This window comes from Rhincodon typus, chromosome 13 (assembly GCF_021869965.1).
Source record: "Rhincodon typus isolate 14 chromosome 13, sRhiTyp1.1, whole genome shotgun sequence".
Lineage (NCBI taxonomy): Eukaryota > Metazoa > Chordata > Chondrichthyes > Orectolobiformes > Rhincodontidae > Rhincodon > Rhincodon typus.
The window spans coordinates 33,830,228-33,841,527 of NC_063344.1; the positions used below are offsets into that span (position 1 = coordinate 33,830,228).

The 11,300-nt window shown below is 38.8% G+C and overlaps 1 protein-coding gene across 1 annotated transcript in view; it reads right to left on the minus strand.

The window, feature by feature from the left end:
* LOC109937702 (dynamin-like 120 kDa protein, mitochondrial) overlaps positions 1-11,300 on the minus strand; it is a gene marked incomplete at its 5' end in the record, with an annotated part of 103,780 nt that overhangs the window by 43,192 nt on the left and 49,288 nt on the right. Inside the window, 9 exons of the mRNA XM_048604588.1 lie at positions 2,522-2,614; positions 3,479-3,636; positions 4,441-4,608; positions 6,018-6,149; positions 7,843-7,915; positions 8,414-8,483; positions 10,303-10,383; positions 10,473-10,543; positions 10,725-10,871. Coding sequence (XP_048460545.1) covers positions 2,522-2,614; positions 3,479-3,636; positions 4,441-4,608; positions 6,018-6,149; positions 7,843-7,915; positions 8,414-8,483; positions 10,303-10,383; positions 10,473-10,543; positions 10,725-10,871 — 993 coding nt within the window. The remainder of the gene's footprint in view (positions 1-2,521; positions 2,615-3,478; positions 3,637-4,440; positions 4,609-6,017; positions 6,150-7,842; positions 7,916-8,413; positions 8,484-10,302; positions 10,384-10,472; positions 10,544-10,724; positions 10,872-11,300) is intronic.

An 11,300-nucleotide genomic window follows, 5' to 3' on the forward strand; every position in this document is an offset into this window, starting at 1 on the left:
TCCTCCCTGGACTGACCTATCCCCTCCCTAACTCCCCACCTACACTCACCTTTACTGGCCCCATCCCCGCCTCTTCGACCTGTTTGTTTCCTCTCCACCTATCCTCTCCTCTATCCATCTTCTATCCGCCTCCCACTCTCTCCCTATTTATTTCAGAACCCCCTTCCCCTCCCCCTTTTCTGATGAAGGGTCTAGGCCCGAAACGTCAGCCTCTCTGCTCCTATGATGCTGCCTGACCTGCTGTGTTCATCCAGCCCTGCACCTTGTTATCTCGGATTCACCAGCATCTGCAGTTCCTACTATCTCTATTGAGTGGTGGCTTGCCACAGTCCTTTTAGAGTTCATTGACTAGATCACAAGCAGATTTGATTCGCCTGTCTGTAGTATGATCAGGTGTACATTTAGGTGAATGAATATTTAACAGACTTTATTGAACATAGCTATTTGCAAAGGATGTTATGAGAGGGCTTCAGTGATTCCTTCTGCTATCTGTATGTAACAAAAATGAGATAGGTTTTTTTTTATTCATTCACAGAATGAGGGAGCCGCTGGATGGCCAGCATTTATTGCCCATCCCTCATTGTCCAGAGAGCAGTTATGAGTCAACCACATTGTTGAGGGTCTGGAGTCACATGTAGGCCAGACCAGATAAGGATGGCAGATTTCCTTCCCTAAAGGACATTAGTAAACCAGATGGGTTTTTCCTGACAATCAGCAATGGATTCATGGTCATCATTAGACTCTTCATTCCAGATATTTATTAAATTCAAATTCCACCATGTGCTGTGGCAGGATTCAAACCCAGGTCCTCAGAACATTACCTGGTCTCTGGATTAACAGTTCAGCGATAATACCACATGGCCATTGCATCCCCTCTTTATACACATGTTCAGTAGCTATTCTTAGCAATTCTTCACTTTGCTCCACTGACTGCACCAAGCCCTTTGCCAGCTGCAATAGGACAACTCAGTTTGGGTGGGCCTCAACCTTGTATTAGACTCTTTACTTTTATATACAAATAATCTAACGCCTATTTCATGGAGGAAGCTCTCAATACTTTTATATCATGCATTAAAATCTGGCAGAAAATTCACTTCCAGTTTGTAATATCCATCATATAGGAAGCCTAAGCATATGCTGAGAGATTTTAAATATAGCCACAGTATCATCAAGTTTTAAGAAAAAGTTACGGGGTAACCTTTAAAGTCCAAAATCCAATGAGGGTTTGGGTGGACCAACAGTGGATTTCTCCATTGGTAACAAAGGATGGAGGTGAAGCCAAGTTCCACTGAAATTCTACTCTATGCTTTCCATTCTATGATTTTCTGTGGGAGGAAGAACCAAAAGTGACATTTCCTCTCTACCATCTCAAGGGAACATTTCTGGGCCACACCAGTATTTCTGCTTTTTACACCCTCTGCACATCTTGGTGGAATTTTCACTACTTTAATTAGAAACAATGTTCAACTCTAAAGGAACTAGTTATCTTCCACAACAGGCTTGTTTGCTCAGTTGGGTACAGAAGTACAAGTTGTTTTCAGCTCCTTGTAGGATTTCCTCTCCATTGTGGTCTTGAGTGGACGTGTTGATGCAACTAGCAAGTTAGAGTGCTGATCCTGGTAATGGTAATCTAACGATCTTGTCGCCATGATTTCAAGTAAGGCTTTAGGAAGGAGCTCGGATGTAATGGTAACTTGGGGTCCAGTTCGAAGTGTTTTAGGCACTGGGCAACTAATTACTGTTCTACTTTGTTTTATTAGCTTCTATAACTTTCCATCAGTTATTATTTGAGTGTAGATATTCAGCATTTACAATCTAAACTATAATCTGACTTCATTTAAATAATATTCTTGTGTCAATTTTAAATAGTCTCCACAATATCTTACATTTCTTTGAGGCACTTTTTTTCTTAAAGAAACAATGCAGAGCATTTTAAAAAAGGTTGGAAATTAAATGGTGACTGTCAATCAGTTCCTGTATGTTCGTGGACCCCACTGCATCTAAGTTCTGTCATCCACAAGGAGAGTTTCCTCCTCCCAGTATCTTCATCCTTCTCCTGCTCTTGTTCTCCCAGTTTCTCAGCATCACCTTGTTGTCTGCTCCAATTGTACAGAACACAGTACACCAGGATGGTGCAACACACTCTATGCAGAAAACTCTGGAGATCCTCCTCACAATGCCCCAAGCTACAGAACCAGACTTTCAGCAGCCCTATTGTATGCCCCATCACATCTTTGGACACAGCAGATGCAATCTGCCTTTGGCTGGGATTTGATGCATAAGCACATTCAATCTGCGTGCCTCTTATATATGCGAAGATATGTTTGCAAGTGAAATGTAGCTGGAGTTTGCAAACCCATGCTTCATGCATTTGCCGCATCAATCTCTTAATGGCCATTAGACATCAATCCTATGCTTTCACCCATCAAGGTGACATTGACTCTACCCACTCCAGCATTGTCAAAATTAGTTTTCAGTTGCATTGTTCACGTAAAGAGTATTGACAGGGAATACAGCTTACAGCGGAGACCATCAATATGGTCTCTGTCTGGTCACCAGATATCTTCTCTGTACAACCATCTCCCATCGCCCCTACCTCGAGCCTCCATGCTCCCTGAGGGAAAGGGGGAAGGAAACTTTACAGTAATACTACAAAATACTAGGCTGGGAAGGATAGAGGGGAAGGGAGTAGTTACACTTCAAAATGGGCATGGCTGTTATCATGAGGCAAAGCTACAGCAGAGGGAGCAAGGGTGGAAAAGTAAATTCATACCGAGGTTGCAGTATCAGTAAATGCATGGAGTTCATTTAAAGGCACAAAAAAGGCAAAATGGAAACCCTACCATCAGCAACTTCCCTAACAAGCCACACAATATCCAGATGTGGATGTATATCACTGTTACTTTAGCTGGATCAAATCCTGGAACAAGTGTTCCATTCTGGACAGCACTGCAGGTGTATCTGCACCATACAGGCTGCATATTGAAGGCATTTCACCACCACAATCTCAAGATCAATTAGGGATAGGCAACAAATGCTGCCCACATGACACAAAAATCATTAAAGTAATTTTGAGCAAGAGGAACAGTGGTTACTGGTTGAGCTTATCGGTTGGAAAAAAATTGCAGAGAAAATAGACTAAGGCTATGATATGAAAATGAGGAAGGGAATTTCTAAATCTATCCAGCAAAGAAACAAATACAACACAATATTGATTCAGAGATAGTAGGAACTGCCGATGCTGGAGAATCTGAATTAACAAGATGTAGAGCTGGATGAACACAGCAGGCCAAGCAGTACCAGAGGAGCAGGAAGGCTGACGTTTCGGGTCTGGAACAAGAAGGGGTCAGCTTTCCTGCTCCTCTGATGCTGCTTGGCCTGCTGTGTTCATCCAGCTCTGCACCTTGTTATCTCTACACCACATTATTGATTTTGTTACTTCAGGTGTTTTCATGCACAGCGACTGTTATTAACTTACCCCATTTAGCACAAGGATACAAACTGAATATATCATTCCAATTGTTGCAATGACTGTCAAGCATAACAGGAATCGAAAGGCATCTTGGTACAGTTTGAAGTCCATTGGTTTTGGGTACAGAATGGATCTCACTAACTCTCCCTTGGTAGTAGTAAAACCTGCAGCAACACAATTTCATTGGTATTAAGAAAGAGAAATTATTAAGGCCATTAAAGGTGTAATGATTGATTAAATTATTACAGAGTTCTTCTTTACAGCAACAGTTTTGTGAGCGATGAAGCAAATATTTTCTAATCTGATATGCACAGATTGCTATTGGGTTAGGAAATTGTTACTCCCGTCATTAACACAGATGCTATATGTATTGCAGACAGCAAACTGTTCTTAGTTCTGATGAATAAGCTTTTGTACGAGCAGATTAAAAAATCCATCTTCTTCCAGACCTTGATAGTGATAATTTTAAAACTATTAGGAACTCAAACACAGTGTGTTCCCAATTATAATTCCTTCTGTTCAATGACGAAGAATCAATACTTTTGTATGTCATGTTCCTTCCCAGTAATATAGCTGAACTCATTGTTGAAAATTGAGGAATCAAATTCTTCTATCTCAACATTTGTTGTGGCATCAATACCTCTGGTGTCTAATCTTGGAAACACATGTTGGCAGACAGAGTTATATCTCCACATATACCACTCAGGTGTTAACCATCATGTTCATGGAACACAGGGAGGATGATCAGCCTGGTAGGATCGTATGCAAGGAATAAAACCCAGTTATTTTTCCTTCTATTGATTCCTTTCTACATTCTGCACAGGTGATGATTATACATAAACAGTAAAAACAAAAAAGATAATTCTCCTGAAATGAAGTGCAGCAGTTGAAGAAGTTTGCATTCTGCAGCATACATGGAAAAATTTACGTTCCAAATAATTAATATTTTTCTCTCATTGGAGACAGACCTGTTCGATAGACAACAGCTTTTACTTCACCCTCGCTTGTTGCTTTTGACTGAATGACTTGAGTCCCACAGAACAGAATGTGACGTTTGTAATCTTCAGTTGAGCTCTTCCAACAGCTAGGGTTAACTACACTTGGCAATGGTGCCTTTGTTACAGGAATACTTTCACCTTGTATAGTAAAAACAAATAAAAGCTAAGTCAACACAGTTACGGTCAGTTAACAGTAAGTAATTGCAGAAGCATAGGATTCTGTATACCCTAAACACACAATGAAGCAAGAAAGCATTAAAAATGTGGATAGATTTTCTCTTTCTGGCATTATCCAAAAGTCAAGTGTCCGGGATTTTCCAATTGAGTCTTTATGCAAGGCAGGCTCCTGAAATAATTTTTTTTGCCAGGTGGGAGTGCACCCCAGGCTGTGGTAATGGTGGATAGTGAGGGCTGGTTGGTGAGGAGTCAAGGGGCTGGATATTGGGGGTGAGAGGATTTGGGGGGCTGGGTATTGGGGGGGGGAGGGGATTTGGGGGCTGGGTATTAGGGGAGGGGAATGGGGGTTGTGTGCTGAAGAGGACGAAAGACATTATGCTGCATCAGACCTGAAAGTGCTATAGTCTGCAATTAAAGGTATGGCCACATGCAATAAAGTAGACAGCTAATGTCTTAGGAAAGGAACCCCTCATCCCTAAATGATGTCATCTGCAAGTGACTCCAGATCGACAATATGTGGTTGATTCAAGAAAACTTGAGATGGTCAAGGGCAAAAAGAATGAAAATTCTCTAATACGAGAAAGAAACTTAAAACTATACTGAACCAAATCCATTTCAACATCCACACCATAAATGAGAGGTTCCTGTCTATCTACTCTGCTTGCTAGTAGAGTCCTCTCACTTGTGAGATTACTCAGGAGATAACTCACTTCTCCAAGTTTCATTCTTCTAATTTCTCTTGTTTCCCATGGAGTAAAGAACACAAGAACATAAGTAAGAGGAATAGAAATAAACTATAAAAATCCTTCAGAATCTTCTACCATTCAATGTGATCACAGCTGATCGTCTGCCTGATCAGCACTTTACTACACACTTCCCATGTCCCTTGATTCTCTAGATCAATCTATCTTACAGAAAAGATGCTTAATTCACAGAAAAATGAATTTTCTCTCTCAGTTAGGTCACTGTTTGGCCTACCCAAATATCTAAATGTGCGCAGGTTAGGTGGATTGGCCATGGTAAATTGTCCTTGGTGTTGAGGGATGTGCGGCTAGGTGGGTTAGCCATAGGAAATGTGAGGTTATGGAGATAGGGTGGGGGTCTCAGTCTGAGTGGGATGCTCTTCGGAGAGTTGGTGTGGACTCAATGGGCCCAAAGTCCTCTTTCCGCACTGTAGGGTTTCTATGATTCTTCCCTGCAAAGCACTTATTCTGTGAGTGAATTTAAAAAAAAGATAATCAAGGACAGTTGTTCTCAATGTCTTCTCCATTCACAATCTATATGCAACTGCCAAACAAGTTTTTTTGAATTGCCATTTTCCTGAGAACAAGGTAAGATCTCATATGCAGGTGAAAAAGAGAGATTCTTACCTGTAAGCATGCTCTCATTGACAATGCAGCCCCCATGGATCAGTATGGCATCACAGGACAATACTTGTTTATTTCCTGTTACTAAGAGTACATCACCAGGCACCAGTTCACTCGATGGCACTTTCTCATATCCTACAAATATAAACCATAACCTGTAATGCTGCTGGCATTTTGAAATTGGAACACTCAGAACTAAAAAGGGGCTACATGCCATACAAAATCATAATTCACAGACCACTCTGTGGAAGCAGACAGTATGATTGTGACACTGTGCACCAAACCAGTTTCTCTATGCTCATTTTCACGTGCCTTTAGCTTAAAATAAATAGAAGACCGGGCTTACATTGCAGCAATTAATATAGTTCAAAGCTTAACCTAAAGATTTCATTTTGCCTCCCTCATAAAATCAAAGGAAAAATACAAACCTTCACTTTTGATGGGTGTGCTTAGATGTGAGAATACAAATCAGGAAATTGCAACTTTACTCCCCATGAGTTTTAGTCCATTATCTTTTTCTTGAATTTCTCTTCTTCATTGTGTGCGCATATGTGCATGTGTATATGTGTGTGTTTGTGCATGCGTGTGTTTGTGTGTGTGTGCGTTTGTCTGTGCATGTGTATGCATGTGAGTGTGTGTATGTGTGCGTGTGTAAGGTTCTAGAAGAGCTTAAAATGCTATCTGGGTTGCTTATCAATATGAGACCAGAATTTACATTCATTAACAAGACACTAGGCAGACTCCAGAACCTCTTCTGCTAATAAGTACATAAGAGATAACATTGCAGTTTGTGAGGAGAGCGAAAAATGAAACTATTAGTCTGGATTTTCCAGTGAGCTTCAGTATTCTGACATCAGAATCAAACTGGGGAAGGATGGGTTCTGCACCTCAGGCTCCGATAGCTCCTCACCCTGTATGCAATCTTGATTGAGCCAGCAGCTTCTGCAAAGGGTTGGTGTGTGGCCTCTCCATCACCCCAAGCCTACTACCATGTGGCTGGGAACATCTGCCCAATCTGCCAAGTGATTTTCAATTATCAATGGGGTAAAGTAGCATGTATTATTATTTTAGGTGCTATGACAATCAAAATAAATTGTATTGACCTTTAATGAATATAGGATTGTGAATTCATGATTTAGCTTCATATTTCCCAATTGACGAGAGGTTGAAATGTTCTTCAGTCATTCATTAGGAAAATTGCAAATGAGGTCGCCTGGGAATGTTTAAATGATAATATCCACGGTTATTGCATAATTCAGTATTAAGTTATTAAAACATTTGTCTTAATTTGTTTGAAATGCTTATAGGATAGTGTTGATGTTGAACTGGAGACAACATGCAACAAATTCCTATACCTGATTACAGAGATACAATTCCTTTCCTTTCTACGCTACCACAGTAAAAGGAAAGAATTCCTGGGACACAGCACTTAGTGAACTGGGATATAACACTGCCCTTTCTCTGCTGGTAGAAGTTTCAAGTCCCTTTTACCATAAGGCTGTAACAGTTCAAAATTGTCAGTTTCATCCAGTTAGTTGAGATTAGCTTGTTTGAAATTTCTGCCCATTAAATTACAATGATCCTGCAAAAATCAGAATGGTGTGGTTCAGGATACTGTTTGGGAGCTATTATTGAATATATTGCTGGCAAAATTTTTCAATGAAAAGAAACCAGTCATGAAGAAATTAAGGGAATGAGTGATGAATTGTGAAGCAAAACCAAACCATTCTGTGCGACATAGATTGCATGAAGGCATTTCTAATATAGCTCCAGCTATCAAGCAGAATATAGTTACAAAATCATAGCTTCAGCACTAAAAACTGCTCACCTCCACCTTTTCTGCAGATGGTGACCATCATGTTATTGTGAGATTCTACAAGTTTGTACAACTTTATCGATTGCTGCAAACAGTAAAGTAACAGAAGAATTTACTCTGCTTATTTGCCAATGGAATCAAATCCTTGCATTTCGTTTGTCAATTCTCAGCAGGTGAAATGTAAATTTAAGTGCAAATGAAACATATATCTTCTTGACACATTTCAAATGAAAGATTTAAAAATTTAGACATGGTTGGAATCAGAAAATAGACAATTTAATTGTTTACTGCATTGTAAACATTGATGAAGATAAGACTAGACAGACCTTTAAATGTAAACTCTGTTTTAGCACTCACCTGCCGCACATCATACACAGAAAAGGCAATGGAAATGAATGACATAATTATGAGCGCAACTGAATATTCTGTATAATCCTCAGAAAGCCACAAACACACACTAAATATTTGAAATGTATAAAATGGATTTAAAACCTGTGAAGAAAAGAAAGTCAAAATTAAAACGTTATGTATTCTACATTTAAAATGAGAAATGTGATTAAAAACCACGTAAAATAAAATTTACCTCCTTACAAAGTAGCTTCCAAATGGGAGAAATTCGGATGTCAATTATATTAGGTCCAAATATTAATCTCCTACATTTAAACATTATAGGGTTATTAGATAGAAGACAAATCTACATTTCATTGCCATTTAAAACTAAAGATTTTAGGAATGTACACAAACAACTACATTACTATAACTTTTTTTGTCTGTGAAACAAGGAATATAAATCTCAGCATATTGGACATAGATGCTCACAATGTGAAAAGATAAATATATCCAAAATTGGGACAAACATAAGTATAATCAGTAATTGCACCAAATGTAACTTTAGTCCTCTGCTGTCGCTAAAACATTTTGGCTTGCGCTCAACGGAAAACAAGAGAATGCCAAATTTCAAACAATGTCAACAATTTATGCTTCAGGATAAAAGGATGTAAGTTGGTTAACAAGACAATTCTGAATGACAGCGGCATTGCCATAGAGAAAAAAGATTATGGAAACATAGGCTACCCAAGATCCTGGGCTAACTCAAAAACATTCTTTTTGTTTGCGGAGAATGAATTCCTGGGTATGAATGTAAATCATTTCCAACAAGCTTAAAGAAGAAATATTACAAGCTTGACTGATTATCCTAAATTTGATGTTAGAGTAGCTATTAATGCACTCAGGACTGTTCTGAAAGTTCAGCCCAACTACAGAATCACAGCAGCAGATGTTCTGTTTTGGGTTTAGCAAGTTAGAGCCAGTTGAGTACAATCTTCCTATTCAGCACATTGCATTGAAACAATTAACATTGAATTTACTTCATCCATCGTTATTAGAGATATCACTGCCAAGATTTCAAAATTTAAGAAAAAAATACACCAAAGTTAGCTTTAAGCCTCATATCCAAGGGTCATGGACTCGAAATGTTAAGTCTGTTTGGCTTCTACAGATGCTGCCAGAGCTGCTGAGTTTCTCCAGCACTCCCTGCTTTTGTTTCAGATTTCCAGCATCCTCAGTTATTTGTTTTATTTCTATAAGTAATTAAATTCCTTTTCCCCTGGCCCATTGCTGGTTTACTAACCAATCTCTGAAATTTTCATTTTGCACACCTTCTATTCTTAGAGACTGTTAAAATGAAATTGGCATGTGATTACCAGTTTTGTTCTAAATATTGGGTGGGTGATATCCTGAAACCATGGATAGAATATCTGCTCCGATGGAGAGTTATGTATGGAGGTGGATGGGTACAAACATTTCTGCAGGCATCTGACATGCCTCTTTACTGGCAAATTGTCAATACCCCACACCTTAATATTATTGAACATTAAGGATGAACCTAAATTTCTTTGCTTTCATGCATATTTCAGGAATGTCATCATATGGTGTAATTACATTGTATGATATATTTCCAATTTGCAATGAAATGCACTCATCCTAAATCATCAATGAATTCTGATGACTGAAAAGAAGTAGGGATGTGATGAAACCAGGGCCAATCCTGATTCCCAATCCCATGCATGGAAATTTTGTTCATGTTGGGGTGAAAATTCAACCCCAAGATGTTTGGATCTCTGTTAGCTTGATTTGAAAACATTATAAATTAAGAATATCTTGTGGTTTTTAATTTATGTTTACTTCCAATACACATTTGTCTGTTAAAATTCAGCAGAATATTGTATTAGACAATCAAATTACTTGAGTTTTGAGCAACTCACTCAGAAGAATTTCTTTGAAGACAAAGGGAAAATTGCTGTTCACCTTTACAACCAAAGGTGCAAATCAACTCTTCAAAAAAAGCTCTGAAAATGGACATGCAACCAGGCAGAGTTAATAGGCCATAAAACCAAATAAAAGAAGATTCTATCTTTCTCTGTCTCATAACAGAATGCAATATCATGCAAAATAATTATTTTTACTATCTACCTGGTAGCCTCTTCTGTGGTTGTCAATCCAGATCCAAATTTATTACGATTATCAGCACAGGAGTGCCTGTCTTCCAGTACTCTGAAGAGAGTAATGAGTTAAAGAAAATATTTCAAAGAGTCTTAAAATTGCCATCATCCCAAAATTCAGATGGAGTTGCAAAAACTTACTCAGCTCTAACAAATTGTTTTTCATTGAGGTCCCAGATGTATCTGATCTTTTGAATTTCAATAAAACGCACCTGTAAGCATCAGTTAAGAGGATAGATATATTTTAAAGGCAGGAATTTAATATTTGAACGGACAATATCAAATACAGGTATTCCCAATTGTTGTAACTAAATTACGACCTTCAGATATGTTGCTGCAGATATACTTTTGACTATATAAGATACATTACTGAAGCAAAAGGAGAATTCTTACTTTTAATTCAGGTTTAATGACAATTCTGTGCAGCAATGACGTCTCATCAGAGAGAACTGAGTGTTGTTGAGCAGCTCTGGCTGCACTACTGGGGAAAGACAACTGAATCCACATCACTTTCTTCTTAGTCCAGATTTTAAATTCATCCTGAGCCAAAAAGGAAAGAAAGAATAATGATTAAAGATATTGTGCACTCAATTTGCTCGCATGTAATAGCGAATTCAAATTACAACAATAGAATTGAGTACAAATTGTTTAAGGCTTGCTCCAACTCACTGGCATGTTTCAAAACATGGGAGAATGTAATGTCAAGCAGGTGACTATCCCACTGTCTATCTCCCTGTCCCAGACCTGTCTAAAATTTTAGGTCAGCACGGAAGGTGTTGGGTGGCTCACCCACCTTAGGCCTATTGAGGTGACCAACATTAAGAACCTCATCTTTCCACTCCTGTTATTTTACCCACAGCAGGCAGGGCCTACACTTGAAAGTCTGAGGGATTCTAAAGGCTCCACATATTGAGTGAAGGGAAAGGAACCACGTTTGGTGACCCTTGCGCTCATCAAAGCATCCCACTT